The sequence below is a fragment of the Dama dama genome, chromosome 26 (genome assembly GCF_033118175.1).
Source record: "Dama dama isolate Ldn47 chromosome 26, ASM3311817v1, whole genome shotgun sequence".
In the NCBI taxonomy this organism is placed as follows: Eukaryota; Metazoa; Chordata; class Mammalia; order Artiodactyla; family Cervidae; genus Dama; species Dama dama.
Window position 1 is genome coordinate 20,808,378 of NC_083706.1, and position 20,918 is coordinate 20,829,295.

The 20,918-nt window shown below is 38.9% G+C and overlaps 1 protein-coding gene across 3 annotated transcripts in view; it reads right to left on the bottom strand.

Moving 5' to 3' along the window:
* Nucleotides 1-20,918, bottom strand: part of LOC133047324 (cytochrome b5 reductase 4) — a 100,580-nt gene that overhangs the window by 8,200 nt on the left and 71,462 nt on the right. For all 3 annotated transcript variants that reach the window (XM_061130543.1, XM_061130542.1, XM_061130544.1), the window contains 4 exons: nucleotides 13,881-14,021; nucleotides 12,092-12,244; nucleotides 5,268-5,418; nucleotides 4,882-4,968 (listed from right to left, as the gene is read on the bottom strand). In XM_061130543.1, the coding sequence (XP_060986526.1) occupies nucleotides 4,882-4,968; nucleotides 5,268-5,418; nucleotides 12,092-12,244; nucleotides 13,881-14,021 (532 nt within the window). The remainder of the gene's footprint in view (nucleotides 1-4,881; nucleotides 4,969-5,267; nucleotides 5,419-12,091; nucleotides 12,245-13,880; nucleotides 14,022-20,918) is intronic.

Sequence of the window (20,918 nt, forward strand, 5' to 3'; positions counted from 1 at the left end):
AGAATTAGACCCTTAGACCCTAAGGATGAGCAGTGAAGAACTGATGCTTTTGAACTGTGGTGTTGGAGAAGACTCTTGAGAGTCCCTTGGACTGCAAGGAGATCAAACCAGTCATCCCTAAAGGAAATCAATCCTGAATATTCATTGGAAAGACTGATGCTGAAGCTCCAATACCTTGGCCACCTGATGCAAAGAACTGACTCATTGGAAAAGTCCCTGAATCTGGGAAAGATTGAAGGTAAGTGAAGGGAACGACAGAGGATGAAATGGTTGGATGGCATTACCAACTTAATGGACATGAGTTTGAGTAAGCTCTGAGAGTTTGTGGTGGACAGGGAAGCCTGGCGTGCTGCAGTCCATGGGGTAGCAAAGAATCAGACACCATCAAGTGACTGAAAAACAATGAACTCAATGACCAAATACAATGCAGCTATTAAAAACCATGGTATAGTGCAGGCTTTCCCAACTAGCACTACTGGCATTTTGGGCAGAATAATTTTCTGTCATCTTGTGTTGTTCTGTGCACGGTAGGCTCTTAACAGCATTTTTGGCCTCTACCCACTAGGTGCCAGGGGAACCCACGTCATTAGTTGTTAATCAAAAATGTTTCCAAACATAAATGCCCCCTAGGGTGTAGACTCACTCCAGGTCAAGAGTCATGTTTAAAGTATTCTATACATAGAACACACACAATACACTAAAGAGAAAATGGGGTTATAAAAAGTATAGTCAGCAGGACTACATTATTTAAAAAATACAAAAGAAAACAAATAATACATGTATGTCAGTATGTGTGGGCGGGGAGAAAAGGGGAGAAAGAGAAAGAAAATGGAAAGATACAGACCATTATTGTTGCTTGGATGGTAAGACTACAGATGATTTTTTCCCCATATATATTTTTCTACATAAATTCATATTAATTCTATAAACAGAGAAATCAACAAATCATCAATGCCACCCAGAAGTCAATCTCATTGTAAAACTGTCCTTCCCCTGAAAACTAATTCTGCAAAAGCCGAGAACTCAGAGTAGGTGAATTCTACTGAGGAGCGAGGGAAGTACCAATGCATAATACTGAGCCAAGCAGGCCTCATAACACTGCTCAGTAAAAGACAAAAATAGGAGAAACTTAATTTGGATCGCAGTTTACATAATAATTAGCTACAGCTGCTGCTGTACATATTTATGTTCTGTTTCTCTCTCATTTTTCTTTAGGAGCGTATATGTGGGAGACTTCCCTAGACTTGGAATGCTGTGAACCAAATTCCAATTACTGGAGTTAATGGTCAAGTGTAATAGTATATTCGGATAAAATTCAGGCAAGCTTTCTTTCCCCACTCACATTTAAGGCTTAATGACATGAAAACTGAACCGAAACAGAAACATCCTAAAAGAACACTGACGGTCTTCCTATTTTCTGTGGTTCTAGTAAACTTAGCAACGTGGGAAAATGGATTGCATGAGAAAATAAGGCAACACAACATCCCCGTTTCCTATCATAACCCTGGGGAACAGGCACATGGCAGACGCTCACAAGTATTTCACGAATGAATGAACGTTACAAATATACTAATTCTGGGCCCAGCACCTACTCTGCCATTCCACTGCCCCCATATGCAAACAATCCTATGATGCAGATATTGATGTCCCTTTTCACAGATGGAAAAAATGAAGCTCCATCAGATCAAGTAACTTGCCCAAGGTCACAAGGTTAATAAGTTTCCATTATACAATTATGTTTCAAAGAATTTCCCTTGCCAACCACATTGTTTGGATAAACATGCTTGTTGAAAATGAAAATACTAGATTACACACTAGTCTCAGCATCCATTTTTCCTATTCCTCCTTTTTCCACAAAGGACTGATTAGAAAACTGTCCTAATCCTACAGAGAACAGGGTATTTCATTTAACTACACATGTTTTTATTGCCACAATCCAGTAATAATCTAACCAAGTCGATGTGTTCAAGTGTCACATTTTGTCATCAGAAATGTATTGGTAAAATGAGAAGTGACACAGGAGAGTCAAGATGTAGGAAAGGGTGACTTAACAGAAAAAAAAGCCTTAAATGTTAACTAAAGGATGTTTATGACTGTAGCCCACCAGGCTCCTCTGTCCATGGGATTTCCCAGGCAAGAGTACTGAGTGGGTTGCCATTTCCTTCTCCACTGGCAGGCAGATTCTTTCCCACTGAGCCACCCTGGAAGCCCAACTAAATGATAGATGTGACCAATTAAAACTACCTTACAGTAAATTTAAGCTTTTACTTTCCTTCTATGTATGGGACTCAACAATTATATATCTTGAATGAACACTACTACCAAAACCCATCGGTAAGCCTTTAAGGCCAGGTTTCTCCTCCATCTGCATCAGTCTCAGAATATGGAAGGTTCCTGATAACTGTTCCAAAGCCACGTACCCATACGAAGCCACGTGTTTCCCAGTGAGGGTCTGACCATGAGTCTCCGGAGGACACAGGTCAGCCAGGGCTGGAAGTCAGTGCCAGCAGCAGGCCTCCAGCAAGGCGAGTGTGTCTCCAGAAGGCGGAAGAGAAGGCAGGGGGCAGAGAACACACAGGCGCGGGAGCAGAAGAGAGAGGATAAAGGTGGGCTGGCAGTCAAAACATTCTCACTTCTCCCAGCAAATTGGAGCATCTCACTCACCTGATGAGTGCTGTAGAGCCACTCATCCAGAAGTGGGGAAAGGGGGGCCTTTCCTTATCCTCAAGCCCACACAATGCCACCAACCCAATTACGTGGGCCATGCAAGAAAAAACACACAGGGGATGTTAAAGCATACTTTGTGTTCAGACGCTGTCAACACAGTCCCTTCACCAATTAGTTCTTACATCAAAGAAATACTGTTCGCTGAAATACTAGTAAAGGAATTTTCCTTGTACAAGGAAAAGATCTTACAAAATACCATGTCCCCAAACTGCCAGAAGTACTTACAAAAGAAAAAACAAAAAACTAGCTACAAAAGTATAGCTCCGTCTGTCTAAAGTCTTTTAAATGATTGTTTAGGAAAAAGAATCTCAAGTAGTCAATACAGAAATGAAATGCATGTCCACAGGGGTCCTCCCTAACCGCAATCCAAATATCTGAGGCAGGGCTTCACAGTTTCCAAAGCATTTACACTGCCTTCTCTAGTCCTCACAATAGCCTTAGGAAGGAAGCACGACAAACGTCATTATTCTATTTCGAAGATAAAGAGGCCCACAGAGTCAAGTAATTTTGAATACAGCTTCAAGCTAGTAAAGGGTAGACAGAAAGCCAGAATTTAGGTCTTCAGGTTTTTTCATAAACGCTGCTTCCAATTTTCCACTTTGAGTGAAAAAGACACTTGAAAAACCCAGGAATCTGTATTTCTTTAAATTAGGCTCTAAATTGCCATGCAACTACTTAGACATAATAAATATTCTTAGGATTATGTTTTAAGTATATTAAGAAGAGAAAACACTTCAAAGATCATTAAGTTCAGATCACTCTTAATTTGTGCAAATTACTTACTAAAAGAGAATGAGGGGGAGGATGGGAGACTACAGGGAGGAAAGACGAGGAGGAACCATGGCATCACCTTACGAAAGATGTTTGGAAAATACTCAGGAGTACCTGGAGGCCCTGGGACAGCTGAGTTCCTGAAGTCTTTAGGTTTGAAAACGCAGAGAACTTTATCTATACTATATCATCAAAAACATAAACATTTATGTCAGCTGTTTTGTATGACTTAGGAAGTTCCGCAATTCTAGAAATAGTTTTTAACGATTACAAAAATGCTTCAGGATGTATGACAGATTGTTCAATTCGCTCTTCTTCTAAAAGATGTGTTTTGAATGTCATGCTGCACCTCTCTTTAGGGGAGATGGAGCATATGCCTGTTAACCCATCTCACCTTCTTCACTATGCTTGGGCTCCTTTCTCAATGAAACAAATTGTGACCCTGCTGTCCTTGCTGCCTTATTCTACCACTGAATTCAGCCTGCCTCAAATTCTCTTCCATGAACTACACTGGCATTTCCCAAAGTGTCTACTGAGGATCATTTGTGATATTTAATGTGTTTATGTAAACAGACAAAAATGAAGAGAATCTTGTTAAACGATGTATAACTAACCCCCTTCCTGGAGAGTCACAACAGGCACTGGCGTGGCTGGTGAAGACTCTCAGGAACCCTGTAGCAGAGAATCATGTCTGCTTATTTACTTAATCTGGCTTTATTTAATGTGGGATCCTGAGCTGCACCATGCAGGACCTAGCTCCCTGACCAGGGATCGAACCCAGGCTACCTGCACTAGAGGCATGGCATCTTAAACACTGGACCACCTGGGAAGTCCCAAAACATGTTTATTTTTGTTTAACTCATCTCACCAAACTGATTTGATTTGTCCCCATTGTAATTAGAAAATCCTGAATTACCAAACTGACTACACTGGATCATTTTCAAAGAAACCCAACTCACTATAAATAACGATATAAAGAGAAAGCCCAGAACTTCCCTGGCGGCCCAGCGGTTAGGACTCTGAGCTCTCAGTGTCGGGGGTGTGGGTTTGATCCCTAGTTGGGGAACATGATCCCATGAACAATGTGGTGCCGACAAAATTTTTTTTCTTAATTTAAACAATCAAGTCCATTATAAAGTCCATTATATATTTTATCAATACATATTTGATGTCACATTGACCTTATCAAATGGTATTTCTTTGGGAAAGGTGTATTAACATTACTTGCATTTAAATTTTTTTAAAGAGAATTACTGATTTGTTTACTTTTTGTTAGAAGGAGTTTTCTGGTCAACTAAAAACTTGAACTGAAAGAGGTTAAGGTCTCAACTGACTGAACACGTATGAAAATATCTAAACACAGAGCTAGTACTACTTTAATACCTTTTATCTTTAAATGCTAATTTCTCCAACTGGCTTCTCCAAATTATGTCATCCTCTGTTTTATTGAAGAACATCAGCTTCACTTTCCTTAAAAGAAAAAACAACAATTCAAAAGTACTATTTCAATTATATTTAAAATATGCACGAATGGAAATTCTAACCGTGAATTAGCATGAATGTTTTTCAGTGCCAATTAGGTAATCAAAGGTATCAAAACTAAAGGAATCAAATGAATAAAACAGCTTAGAGTAGAGAAGGAGTAAGAAATGATGACTGATGATGAGAACATGTCTGTTGAAGTCCACTGAGTTTTTAATCGATTTAGAATACCTTCTACTAATCTAACAGCCTCAAAAGGGATAGTAATTAAATGTAAAATGACATACCTGAGACTGGGTATATTAGTCAAAGCATAATTCAGTACTTTAACCATTGGTGTGAAGCCTGTTCCTGCTGCCAATAAAAAGAGATCTTCCAATTCTTGGAGCTGGGATATTATAAAATTGCCCTCAGGATTGCTTACAGAAACATAATCTCCTACACAATGAAATATACATGAAATCAGAAAAAAAAAAATCAGGAAAACTCAAACAGAACACTAGGAGAAGCAGGTTGCATAATTATCAGACTACATCTCAGTTTTCAAGGAATGTAAGCAGTTTCAAGAATATTCATTAGGCCCCCAAGTATGTCATTATACTCAAACTTTCATTATAATCAAATTAATAATAAGGTTTGATTATACTTATTTCCCAACATTATTTTCCTAAACCATCTGGAGTCTCTAATTTATAAACTACTGCCACAAATTATCAATAAAGTCTTGATTGCTAAATTATTGATAAAACTAAGTATTTCAAAAGCAGAGTCTGTGTATACCTGTCTTGCATAGTACAGAGTGGAGAATATATATTCACTACTTACATACTGATTCTTAATCATAGTAATAAACCTAGTAGGAGAAAAAAATTGAAATAGAAATACTTTCTAATATGTTATTATCTTTTTACTGTTAATTTTTTAATTACAAAAGTTACATTTCCTTACCAAAGAACATTCAAAAATACACAAATATATAGCAATAAAAATCACTCCCAGATACTGTTAATAATTTGAGAGAATTCTTTAGCCCATTTTATTTTAATTTTTTTAGTTCAGTTTATTTTATTCCCCACTCCCTTCACTGAGGTTACTTCATACATTTGTAAAACAGATTCATTAGTCACACTCTGAATTCCATCTGGGATTCCCTGACATCACCAAACACAAGTTGCAGAACATGCATTTTCTTCTGAAAGTTTTATATTTTTTTCACATAGTAAAATTCACTCTGCATGGTCTTTGACAAATGCATAGTCATGTGTCCACCATCTCAATAGCATACAGAATGCTTCTATCACCCTAAAAATTCCCCTTTGTATTCAACCCCTCACCCTACCCCTCACAACTATTTATCTGTTCCATTCCTACAATTTTGCTTTTTCCCAGAATGTCATATAAATGGTAAAATTGTACAATTTGTAGCCTTTCGAGCCTAGGTGGTTTTGCATAGCAAAATGCATTTTTTAAATATTATTATCTTATGTACTAATGTTTTCTTAGCTCAGTCTCCCTAGACAATAGAAATAAAAACAAAATAAACAAATGGGATGGACCTAATCAAACGTATAGACTTTCACACACAAAAGAGACTATAAAAAGAAAAAAAAAAAAGACAACGTACAGAATGGGAGAAAATATTTGCCAATGATGTGACAGACAAGGACTTAATCTCCAAAATATACAAACAGCTCATACAACTCAACAACAACAAAAAACAAACAACCCAATGGAAAAATAGGTGAAAGATCTTAGTAGACATTTCTTCAAAGAACATACAGATGGCCAATAGGCACATTAGTTCAACATCACTAATTATTAGAGAAATGAAAATCAAAACTACAATGAGGTACCACGTCACACCAGTTAGAATGACCATCATTAAAAAATATACAAACAACAAATGCTGGAAAGTGTGTAGCGAAAAGGGAACCCTCCTATTCATTTGGTGGGAATGTAAATTGGTACAGCTACTATGGAAAACAGTGTGGAGGTTCCTCAGAAAACTGGAAATAGAATTACCATATGATCCAGCAATCCTATGCCTGGGCATTTACCTGGGCAAATCAATAATTCAAAAAGAGACATGCACATCTATGTTCACAGTAGCCAAGACACAGAAACAATCTAAATGTCTAGCAACAGATGAATGGATAAATGTACATATGTACAATTGAGTATTACTCAGCCATAAAAAAGAATGACGTAATGCCATTTGCAGCAACATGGATGCAACTAGAGATTATCATACTAACTGCCGTAAGTCAGAAAGAGAAAGACAAATACCATAAGATGTCACTTATACCTGGAATCTAATGGCACAAATGAACGTATCTACAAAACAGAAACAGACTCACAGACATAGAGAACAGACCTGTGGTTGCCAAGGGGGCAGAGGTGGGAGAGGGAAGGACTGGGAGCTCAGGATTAACAGATGTGAACTATTACATATAGGATGAATAAACAGCAAGGTCCTACCGTATAGCACAGGAAACTACATTCAATATCCCGTGATAAACCCTAATGGACAATAACATTAAAAACAGAATGTCTCTGTGTGTGTAACTGGGTCAGTTTGCTGCGCAGCAGAGACTGACACAACATGTAAACCAACGATGCTTCAATAAAAACGTCTTTAAACACAACTGAAAAAAACCAAAATAAAACAAGAGCCGTTCTGAATTCCTATAAAAACAAAGCATGATCAGAGACCATACTTGGGGCACACTAGTACTGAATCTATAATCAAAATAGTTGAATAAACCCTTTTCTGGTATGCAACTGATATAATCTCTGTGCACCACTCAGATAAGAGAACTGTCTTCAGGACATGTAAGAAATTTTCAATGTAATATTAAAAATAAAAAAATAAAGCTGTCCATACTTTAAAAAACAATTTCAAATGCTCTGGTTTATTTTTAAATACTTGGCTGCTCATCTCTTTTCCCTTTCTTGTCCATGGCAGGATAGTAAGAATCGGGTATTAATTGGTGAGTTAAACATCAGATAGTAACAGAAGCTCCCTTAGTTATAATTTGAAAGGAACTAGATCAGAATATCCTCAAGAAAAAGTCAGCTGTCTGTTTACTGAAGAAGCCTCACAGAATGATATCATCTTCATAACTTCTGTCCACAGTCCAGTCTTTCCAATGTCACAAAACTGATTAGACTCAGGCAAGGACCTGCTGCTGCTGCTGCCACGTCACTTCAGTCGTGTCCGACTCTGTGTGACCCCACAGACGGCAGCCCACCAGGCTCCCCCGTCCCTGGGATTCTCCAGGCAAGAACACTGGAGTGGGTTGCCATTTCCTTCTCCAATGAGTGAAAGTGAAAAGTGAAAGTGAAGTCGCTCAGTCGTGTCCGACTCTTAGCGACCCCATGAACTGCAGCCCACCAGGCTCCTCCATCCACGGGATTTTCCAGGCAAGAGTACTGGAGTGGGGTGCCATTGCCTTCTCCGCAGGCAAGGACCTAATGCTACTCTAATTCACAAGAGATTAAAGCACACCTGCCAGAATGGCAACGGATCTTCAGCCAGACTACCCGCATCTAGTGATCTGAGCTCCATCCAGGGCTTCTCATTCCCAGTGCAGGAAGATAAAAAACTGGACCATTTGGAAGGCCAAAATAATCATATAAAATTGCTTGATGAACACAGAATTGAAACAAAGTGGATAGTTTGATAAGGTAGCTCCTGTAGGTCATAACGGAGTCTCCTGAGTTATCATGGTCACGCCAGTGTACAACCCTCTAAGGGGCACCAGTGTCTGTGCCATGAGAGCGCCCCTAGATGAAGTTGAAAAAACACTGACCTTACTATTTCAGCTTCCTTCTGCATGCTGTAGGCTGCCTCTCCACCCTGTTCTCTGATACACAATGTCTACAGACAGGCTATAATAACACTGGTTAAGTTTCCACCTTCTATATTACTCCTTCATGAGGTGGTATCACCTTCATCAGATCTGCAGGTATTCCAAAATTCTATGGGTTCACATTTATGTTCAATATTCTGATTTATGTAACCAAAGATGCCTCATCACATCTGTTATGTGTTGACTGTTGAGCTTAACTTTCAGATAGCAATAAATTTTTTCTATTTCCAAATTTCAGCAATCTATTTCACTCGATATAACTATTAATGTGGTCTTAAAGGGGGAAGGGCACATTTATTATTAGGCAAAAGGCAGTGAAAAGTTGAAGACACAGAAAAAGGAGTAAAACAGTAAGGGAGGGATTATCTAAATATTAGTAGATTTCATTATAGTCCCTTTATTAATTCTTTCAGAGTACTTTTATTGAGAGCCCATTATGTGCCAACTGCTCTGCCTGGTATGGGAAATACAAAGACAATCTATACGTTTAAACTCAAAGTCCTGTAAATAAGAAATATTATGTATTCTTATCCTAGAGCTATGAACAAAGTTCACAGTTACTGAGGGGTTACTCAGTTACTGAGAGCTTCAGAAGAGGAGGGAGGTTTCATAAAGGAAGTGATATTTTTAAAAAATACTAAAACAAAGGTACTTGACAGGTGGTAGAAAGATGGTCAGTGGGCTCCTACAAAGCTCATGTACCCATGAATGAGGATGGCAAACTCGCGGAGCCTGAGTAGCACAAGTATTTTGTATAGTGAGAGGTGAAGCTCAGAGTTCATCAAAGTCTTCATAGGCCATGAAAAGGGTGTAATCAGTTAGGTAATGGAGACCCATCCAAGGTATCAAAGCTGCAGAGCAGCATGATTAAATTGATTATCAGGGCAGATATGGATAAGGAACTGGAAAATGCAGATTAACAGTAAGATACCAGTTAGAGGCAACTGAGAGAGACCAGTTACAGATCAAGAGAGAGGTGATGAAGGATTGATCTAAGAGGTGGCAGAAAGGATGGAAAAGACAGATTAAAAAGCCACTGGGAGGTAGACTCATCAGAACTTAGCCACTGACTGGACTGGGAGGAAGGCAATCGTTGTCTGGGGAGGCCTTATAAATAGCTGAGAGAAAAAGAGAAGTGAAGGCAAAGGAGAAAAGGAATGATATATCCATCTGAATGCCGAGTTCCAAAGAATTAGCAAGGAGAGATAAGAAAGCCTTCCTAAGTGATCAATGCAAAGAAATAGAAAACAATAGAATGGGAAAGACTAGAGATCTTTTCAAGAAAATTAGAGGCACCAAAAGAACATTTCAAGTAAAGATGGGCACAATAAAACAGAGAAACAGTATGAACCTAACAGAAGGTATCAAGAAGAAGTGAATACACAGAAGAACTACACAAAAAAGATCTTAATGACCCAGATAAACCACAATGGTGTGATCACTCACCTAGAGCCAGACATCCTGGAGTGTAAAGTCAAGTGGGCCTTAGGAACTATGAACTAATCGCTACGAACAAAACTAGTGGAGGTGATGGAATTCCAGCTGAGCTTTTTCAAATCCTAAACGATGATGTTATGAAAGTGCTGTACTCAATATGCCAGCAAATTTGGAAAACTCAGCAGTGGCCACAGGACTGGAAAAGGTCAGTTTTCATTGTAATACCAAAGAAAGGCAATCCCAAAGGATGCTCAAACCTCCGCACAATTGCACTCATTTCACAAGCTAGCTAGCAAAGTAATGCTCAAAATTCTCCAAGCCAGGCTTCAACAGAATGTGAACTGAGAGCTTTGAGATGTTCAGGCTGGATGAAGAAAAGGCAGAAGAAGCAGACATCAAATTGCCAATATCCATTGGATCATAGAAAAAGCAAGAGAATTCCAGAAAAACATCTACTTTTGCTTCATTGACTATGCTAAAGCCTTTGACTATGTGGAAAATTTTTCAAGAGAATACCAGACAACCTTAACTACCTCCTGAGAAATCTGTATGCAGTTCAAGAAGCAACAGTTAGAACTGGACATGAAACAACAGACTGGTTCCAAATTTGGAAAAGTACTAAGTACGTCAAGGCTGTATATTGTCACCCTGCTTATTTAACTTATATGCAGGGTATATCACGTGAATCTTTGATTCGATGAAGCACAAGCTAGGATCAAGACTACAGGGAGAAACATCAATAACGTCAGATATGCAGATGATACCACCCTTACGGCAGAAAGCAGAGAGGAACTAAAGAGCCTCTTGATGAAAGTGAAACGGGAGAGTGAAAATGTTGGCATAAAACTCAACATTCAGAAAACTAAGATCATGGCATCTGGTACCATCACTTCATGGCATATAGATGAGGAAACAATGGAAACAGTGACAGACTTTATTTTCTTGGGTTCCAAAATCACTGCAGATGATGACTTTAAATTGAAATTAAATTGAAATAAACATGAAATTAAAAGATGCTTGTTCCTTTGAGGAATAGCTATGACAAACCCAGACAGCATGTTAAAAAGCAGAGATATTACTTCACCGACAAAGGTCCGTCTAGTCAAAGCTGTGGTTTTTCCAGCAGTCATGTATGGATGTGAAAGTTGGACCATAAAGAAAGCTGAGCACTGAAGAATTGATGCTTTTGAACTGTGGTGCTGGAGGAGACTCTTGAGAGTCCCTTGGACTGCAAGATCAAACCAGTGAATCCTAAAGGAAATCAGTCCTGAATATTCATTGGAAGGACGGATGCTGAAGCTGAAGCTCCAATATTTTGGCTACCTGATACAAAGAACTGACTCATTGGAAAAGACCCTGATGCTGGGAAAGATTGAGGGCAGGTGGAGAAGGGGACAAGAGAGGATGAGATGGTTGGATGGCATCACTGACATGATGGACCTGAGTATGAGTAGGCTCCAGGAGTTGGTGATGGGACACGGAAGCCTGGGCATGCTGCAGTCCACAGGGTCGCAAACAGTTGGACACAACTGAGTGACGGAACTGAACTGAACTGAATGGGAAGATTCAGGGAAGACTCAAGTCTCCAGATGGGGTGGAGGATGAACAGATAATATTCTGCAAAGAAGCAAAGAACAGATGAGGGATATGGAAAGAATATGGGGAGACTAAGAGAACACAACTTTGGCTGCAGACATGGTGAGTTTATGATATTTGAAAGATTCCACAAGGAAATAACCAAAGGAGAGTGTCATATGTGATCCAATCTAGAACAAAATCTAAATTAAAAAAAAAATACTAACCAATCTGAAGCTGATCAAGCTCTGGTGTGAAGAATCCAGCAGGGTAGATTTTGATCAAAAAGTAGATGTATATATTGTTGGGAAGAACTGGTTCCTTGAACTCTGAGAATAAGGAATCAGATACAGGTGTATATGGCTTCACAATTTCAGTACCTTGAGAAAGTCAAAACAAAGAAATTCAATTCTAAAAATCTAAACAAATGAAGATGAAACATAAAAATGTTATGATGCTATCACTATAAATTTAAAACTGTACCCTTAATGTGAATACAGTTCTAACTATATTCTATATGTATACAGCACATGTCTATATACTCCAAGCCAATGTGTGTTGAAATAATTTTAACAAATCAGTAATTCACCATAATGTAAATAATCTGTTTTTACTAAGTGTGGCATAAAATGATAGGATTTTATGTTAATAAACTTAAAATAACCATCTATGCCATCAGCATATAGCTTTGTAATGGGCCACAACAAAAATGGCATTAGAAGTTTACACAGAGATACAAGGAGATACTTACACAATAATTTTAATTATATACCAAATTTTTAACAATGAATACCGATGACCAATGGGATCATTTGGGTTCCAGGAAGGCATGAATTTCACTTTTTATTTTGTATTTTTGAATTATTTTAACAATTTATCATTTTATGTATTACTTTGGTAATTGAAAAGAACACTAATCCAACTACTACTAAGAATATAATAGTAAAAAACAGTAAAATTAATAAGAAGCCATGTTATATTTTAGCTAGCCAAAATCCAGAGAGGAGTCAACACACTTGAAAGACCAAAATTTTATACATGGCTCCTTCACATATATGAAATTAACTATGTGTAAATTATATACAATACTTTGACAATAAATACACTGGGGAAGATATCAGTTATTGAATAACTTGGCATTAGTGATGATGAAGAGAAAAACTGAAGAGTATGTATCATGCACTATATTTATCAAATCCCGGCTGGTAGTCTGTGAAGCTACTTGCTGGAAACACTAGGACTGACAAGGGAATGTTACCTTTTGCAGCTTCAACAGGTTAAGAAGATATTAGATAATAGCTGGAAGGGTATTTAAAACAAGTAAATGAGGTAATTTGGGGGTGAAAATAAGGGAAAGAGAATTTATACAGTAAGGAATACATTTACAAGAGCTTCTTATACTGATGGAACATGCAAAGAAATCATCTATAATCATCCACTCATTTTCAGCTTTATGAATTCAACTTCATAAATGACCTTGAACTTAAAAGTGGCTAATAAGAGTTGCTAGTATATGTTTCTGGTAGCTGTCTTCACAGAAGACTGTGTGCTCTGTAACTTCTTTCTTTTAAGGCTTTGTTAATAACAGATTCCCTGGTGGCTCAGTGGTAAAGAATCCGCCTGCCAATGCAGGAAAAACAGGTTTTATCCCTGGGCTGGGAAGATTCCCTGCGGGAGGTAATGGCAACCCACTCTAGTATTCTTGCTTGGGAAATCCCAAGGACAGAGGAACCTGGTAGGTTGCAGAGTTGGAGACAACTTAGCAACTGAACAACAAAAGTAATAAATTACAATGCTGGTGGCGCTGTCCCTGTGACGAGTGACAATTTCTTTGCTCCGCACAGTGATGCCGCATAGCTAGAGTTCCCACTTGCAGGCACCCTGCCTCCACAAACCCAGAATCGGGCTATCACAGACCAGCTGCCCAGAAACGTTTCACTGATAACCTGCATGGGTGCTTCCATTAGTACTGATGACAAACTCCTTGCGGAAGAAACTGTTTCTGCAAAGCCTCACCTGTGATGGGTAGCTTGAGGTAAACGTGTTGCCCAGCTGGCACCTGAAGATGTGTGCTCGGAGGCAGCATTAAGCAGAAGAGCTTCGTATCATGAGTCACGTCTTCCTTGGAAACTAACTGGCACTTTCTGTAGAACAAACCTAGAAAGAAGTTCATTTTCTCTTAGTGACGAATAAATCAGATAAGAAGTACTCCCAGACCCACTACTCGAAAGCACAGACTCAGCTTCTGCTCTTTAGTGAGCTGGAATTTCACTAACAGGCCTATGACATTAAAAGAAGTTCATCGCTATTTTGAAAATCTTATAGTCTTTGTTTTTTCCATTTTACTTCCTGACATATCCATTTCCTAAAACCTGTAAATACTTTCATAATTTGAAAAAACAGCTCTATAAAATGAGTGTTATTTGCTCATGTCTGTTATTATAGCATATTAAAACCATTACAGTCTAGGAAATGAAAGCCTAGTTTTTTCTTCCTAAATTTACTTTTTAAAAGAATTTCATCCTTTATGTCTTTATCAATAGCTATACAATTAAATTGTAGATGTGAAAAATAGTTAATAAGCATCAAAGCTCATTTTAAATTCTTTTCTTATAGAATGGCAAAGTCCTGAAACTCAAGCATTTAAAGTTTAACAATACCAGCACTATTTAATAACTTCTAAACATTTCTTTGATAAAGGCAGGAAAATATACATTCTTGTGTCTCTGTATGTGTGTTATATATACACAAACAAAATTTATATGTATATAAATTATAGGACATTTCAACAGTCAAAATATGATTAAAGCAAAAATAAAAAGGTTAATAAGGGTATAAGCTCTGACTATCTGGAAAAATTTAAATGAATTACTGAAGATGCCAGGTTTGTGGAACTAAAATACAAATAAAAGGAATCAAGTATTTCTATAAATACTGGAAATATCTGAAATTAATATGCTACAGAGCAAAATAATACCATTGGATTGGAAGATCTTATTATAGAAGTTCTGAAAGCATGAATATTTTCACTGGCAAATTCTCCTTTGAATGTAAACAGCATACCAGAGCTGATGACACTGATTTGTTTCATAATTTCCTCTTTTTTATGAAACAGCATTCACTGAGATGTATTAGGAATTAATCTTAATAAAGCATATTTGGCCATGTGAAGAGTCGACTCATTAGAAAAGACCCTCATGCTGGGAAAGACGGAAAGCAAAAGGAGAAGGGGGTGGCAGAAGATGAGATAGATAGCATCACCGATTCAATGGACATGAATCTGAGCAAACTCTGGATGGTACTGGAGGTCAGGGGAGGCCGGTATGTTGCAGTCTGTGGGATCTCAAAGAGTTGGACACGACTTAGCGACTGAACAAAGACAATAACAAAGCATCTTATTATTCTAATTATGCCTTTTTTAACCTAAAAATATTTAAGTAGGTAAAGATTTACTTCAGACCTTAGCATGTGAAGGCCCTACATCGAATAATCGATGGTTAGTAGAAAACTAAAATTCACATAGAATCCTAAGAAACCATTTTGGCCACAGTTTCATCCAATTCTCTTCTTCCCTTTTTACTTGGTCCCCCAAAGGCGCTGGTCACTACATTTTTCTACCTGCTACCATGGTAGCTCAGCATGCATGCACATAAACTTAAGAGTGTATCGTGGCCACGGCAAAACTTAGACAAGATTATGGCCAAGGGTACCATCCCAGAGTTATACCAGAAGGCCTAATCCAATGCTAGACTGATGAAGGATCAAAGGAGCTAGGCTCACCCACAAGAAGAAATGAAGGTTCAGATGATCTCCTTATCCCGTCCTCTAGACCCTTCCTGTGACCCAGAGTGGTTAATATTGGGTTGGCCACAGAATTCGTTCAGGATTTTCCATAAGGTGTTATAGAAAAACTGGAACAGATTTTTGGCCAACCAATATGTGATGAGGGCTTCCCTTGTAACTCAGTGGGTAAAGAATCTACCTGCAATTCAGGAGACCCAGGTTTGGTCCCTGGGTCAAGAAGATCCCCTGGAGAGGAAATGGCAACCCACTCCAGTATTCTTGCCTGGAGAATCCCATGGACAGAGAAGCCCGGCAGGCTACAGTTCACGGAGTCACAAGAGTCAGACACGACCTACACAACTTAGCGACTAAATCACAATATGCGATGACATCTCCAGGTCTAAACACATGAAAGTTATAAAACAGACAAACAGCTGTTAAATAAAATAAGCTCTATGCTGTACCCTGAAATGTACCTTCATAATGCCCCTTTGGAAGGCTAGGTTCAAGTTTAGGATTCGTGAACTCCTCAGAGTTCCATGAGAGAAGAAGGCAGGGGGACGAGAGCTGCACCCCCAGACTGTCAGTGGCCTGAATCCTGCTCTTCTCAGCCCCGCTGTCTGACCTTGCGTGGATGTGGGGACACTAGCCCATACGTTCAAGCTTGTCTACTTGCTGTCCCCATAACTAGCCTTGGCCACTCCTTGGATACGCTTCCCAGGTGGCTCAGTGGTCAAGAACTGCCTGCCAATGCAGGAGACGTGGGTTTGATATCTGGATCGGGAAGATCCCCCAGAAAAGGGAATGGCTACTCACTCCAGTATTTTTGCTTGGGAAATCCCATGGACGGGGGTGCCTGATGGGCTATGTCAATGGGGTCCCAAAGAGTCAGAAACAACTTAGTGACTAAACAACAATTTCATGGGTAGAAGTGGATTTGGGGTCATTTGTGCAGGGAATTCTGGGGCTCCAGATACCCGGAGTGCAGTGATTAAGGAAAGAGCCTCAAATCCAGGGGGACAATTCCTCGCCTTGCACACTCCTCACCCTGTGAGGGATGTGCAGCTGGTGGAGAGCCCTTGTGCTGTTCTCCAAGCACGGAATCCAGGGTAGGTGTCCCCTGTGAAAAGGTCTAGGGGCCACAGTGCTTTCCTCTAGTCAAATCTAGCGCACACTCTCTGATGAAAAGACTCATTTTCAGACCTGACAATTTCACCTCTAGCTTTTGTCAGAAAGGATTTGTTCCAGTAAGTCTGCATCTCTTTGATTATACTTAAAACACAAGGAAACTTTGGGCTACAATGATGCACTGGCTTTCCAGACAGAGAATTAACACAGCATTCCTGCTATTTAACACTGTGAGATACTGTCAACATCTTTGTGTTAGTTGCTGAGTTGTGTTTGAGTCTTCACAACCCTATGGACTGTAGCCTGCCAGTCTCCTCTGTCCATGGGATTTCCCAGGCAAGAACACTGGAGTGGGTTGGCATTTCCTTCTCCAGGGGAACTTACTGACCCAGGGATCGAACCCTGGTCACCTGCATTCAACATCTTACCAATAAAATAGTAAAACTGCCATAATTTCAATGGGACATGCTAACGATGGGTTCTAAAAGACTTAAGAAAGATTTAAGAATGCTTTCGTCTTTCACTCTTTCACTTACACTGAAGAGAAGAGAGAAGTCACACAGGCACAGACCTAAAACATGGAGATAAAGGAAGATAAAGCAGATTTGTTGACCTGAGTCAGAATAATGCTGATATTAAGGTGTCAGGTTTTTGGTTTTATAAGCATAACTATACAAGAAAATGAGAAACTGAAAATAAATGTGAGATGGTAAAACAAAAACACAAGACAGAAAAATGTTTGCTCAGAAACCTAACTTCTTTTTAAAAAAAGTCTTGATTTTTAAATTGGAATACAGCAAAGTGATTCAGTTATATACATGTATACATGCACACACACACAGTCTTTTTCAGGTTTTTTTTCATTATGGATTATTACAAGTTATTGAATATAGTTTCCCATGCCATATAGTAGGTAATTGTTACCTATTTTATGTATAGTAGTGTGTATCTGTTAATCCCAGAATAAATCCTTTTTAAACATACAAATAATATGTAGATACTCAGGGTAACACTGAAACAATGAGGATAATATGGTAATTTGGGCATTCTTTATTCTTCTCATTGAAAAGAAACTACAGCTTTCCTTCTAGAGAGTAGAATTTCACAAGGCAAAAATTAAGATAAAGTTCAGTGGGAGAGAGCTGTGAAAAAGCTCTGGATTGGGAGTCCACACCTTCCTGTTCTAAGCACTTTTGTTTTTTTGGCCATGCCATGTAGCACGCAGGACCTCAGTTCCTAGAGCAGGGATTAAACCCAGGCGCCCCTGCAGGGGGAAGTGTGGAGTCCTAACCACTGGAATTCCCCTAGTGTTCTTTCAAAGCACCTATTCACTCTCATTTTCCCTGCTGGAAACAGGGGCTTACAGAAGTTAAATAGTTTGCCCAAAATCACAGGGTCACTAGAGAAGATGTGGGATGGGGGAAGAAGTTATGAGAGTTTCTTGCCCCAACTCACAAGCCTTGGTCAAAAAGTTTGAGAACTACTGTTCAAGACCAGTACATTGTCCTTTAGCACCTTCCTCATTATTTTAACCATGTCGGTTCAAACACAAGTTAGACTACTCCCTCACCCTTTACAACTCCCTCAGTTCAGTTCAGTTCAGTTCAGTCGCTCAGTCGTGTCCGACTCTTCGCGACCCCATGAATTGCAGCACGCCAGGCCTCCCTGTCCATCACAAACTCCTGGAGTTTACCCAAACTCATGTTCATCAAGTTGGTGATGCCGTCCAGCCATCTGATCCTCTGTCATCCCCTTCTCATCCTGCCCCCAATCCCTCCCAGCATCAGGGTCTTTTCCAATGAGTCAGCTCTTCGCATGAAGTGGCCAAAGTATTGGAGTTTCAGCTTCAGCATCAGTCCTTCCAATGAACACCCAGGACTGATCTCCTTCAGGACGGACTGGGTGGATCTCCTTGCAGTCCAAGGGACTCTCAAGAGTCTTCTCCAACACCACAGTTCAAAAGCATCAATTCTAGAATTTTGTTAAGGATTTTTGCATCTATGTTCATCAGTGATATTGGCCTGTAGTTTTCTTTTTTTGTGGCATCTTTGTCTGGTTTTGGAATTAGGGTGATGGTGGCCTCATAGAATGAGTTTGGAAGCTTACCTTCATCTGCAATTTTCTGGAAGAGTTTGAGTAAGATAGGTGTTAGCTCTTCTCTAAATTTTTGGTAGAATTCAGCTGTGAAGCCATCTGGTCCTGGGCTTTTGTTTGCTGGAAGATTTTTGATTACAGTTTCGATTTCCTTGCTTGTGATGGGTCTGTTAAGATCTTCTATTTCTTCCTGGTTCAGTTTTGGAAAGTTATACTTTTCTAAGAATTTGTCCATTTCATCCAAGTTGTCCATTTGATTGGCATATAGCTGCTGGTAGTAGTCTCTTATGATCCTTTGTATTTCAGTGTTGTCTGTTGTGATCTCTCCATTTTCATTTTCATTCCAACAACATATTAAAAAAATCATACACCATGACCAAGTGGGCTTTATCCCAGGAATGCAAGGATTCTTTAATATCCGCAATTCAATCAATGTAATACACCACATTAACAAATTGAAAGATAAAAACCATATGATTCTCTCAATAGATGCAGAGAAAGCCTTTGACAAAATTCAACACTCATTTATGATTAAAACTCTCCAAAAAGCAGGAATAGAAGGAACATACCTCAACATAATAAAAGCTATATATGACAAACCCACAGCAAGCATCACCCTCAATGGTAAAAAATTGAAGGCATTTCCCCTGAAATCAGGAACAAGACAAGGGTGCCCACTCTCACCACTACTATTCAACATAGTGTTGGAAGTTCTGGCCACAGCAATCAGAGCAGAAAAAGAAGTAAAAGGAATCCAGATAGGAAAAGAAGACCTGAAACTCTCACTGTTTGCAGATGACATGATCCTCTACATAGAAAACCCTAAAGACTCTACCAGAAAATTACTAGAGCTAATCAATGAATATAGTAAAGTTGCAGGATATAAAATTAACACACAGAAATCCCTTGCATTCCTATATACTAACAATGAAAAAACAGAAAGAGAAATTAAGGAAACAATACCATTCACCATTGCAACAAAAAGAATAAAATACTTAGGAGTATATCTACCTAAAGAAACAAAGGACCTATCCATAGAAAACTATAAAACACTGATGAAAGAGATCAAAGAGGACACAAACAGATGGAGAAACATACCGTGTTCATGGATTGGAAGAATTAATATTGTCAAAATGGCTATTCTACCCAAAGCAGTCTATAGATTCAATGCAATCCCTATCAAGCTACCAACGGTATTTTTCACAGAACTAGACCAAAGAATTTCACAATTTGTATGGAAATACAAAAAACCTCGAATAGCCAAAGTAATCTTGAGAAAGAAGAATGGAACTGGAGGAATCAACCTGCCTGACTTCAGGCTCTACTACAAAGCCACAGTCATCAAGACAGTATGGTACTGGCACAAAGACAGAAATATAGATCAATGGAACAGAATAGAAAGCCCAGAGATAAATCCACGAACCTATGGACACCTTATCTTTGACAAAGGAGGCAAGGATATACAATGGAAAAAAGACAACCTCTTTAACAAGTGGTGCTGGGAAAACTGGTCAACCATTTGTAAAAGAATGAAACTAGAACACTTTCTAACACCATACATAAAAATAAACTCAAAATGGATTAAAGATCTAAATGTAAGACCAGAAACTATAAAACTCCTAGAGGAGAACATAGGCAAAACACTCTCCGACATAAATCACAGCAAGATCCTCTAGGACCCACCTCCCAGAATATTGGAAATAAAAGCAAAAATAAACAAATGGGACCTAATGAAACTTAAAAGCTTTTGCACTACAAAGGAAACTATAAGTAAGGTGAAAAGACAGCCCTCAGATTGGGAGAAAATAATAGCAAATGAAGAAACAGACAAAGGATTCATCTCAAAAATATACAAGCAACTCCTGAAGCTCAATTCCAGAAAAATAAATGACCCAATCACAAAATGGGCCAAAGAACTAAACAGACATTTCTCCAAAGAAGACATACAGATGGCTAACAAACACATGAAAAGATGCTCCACATCACTCATTAGCAGAGAAATGCAAATCAAAACCACAATGAGGTACCATTACACGCCAGTCAGGATGG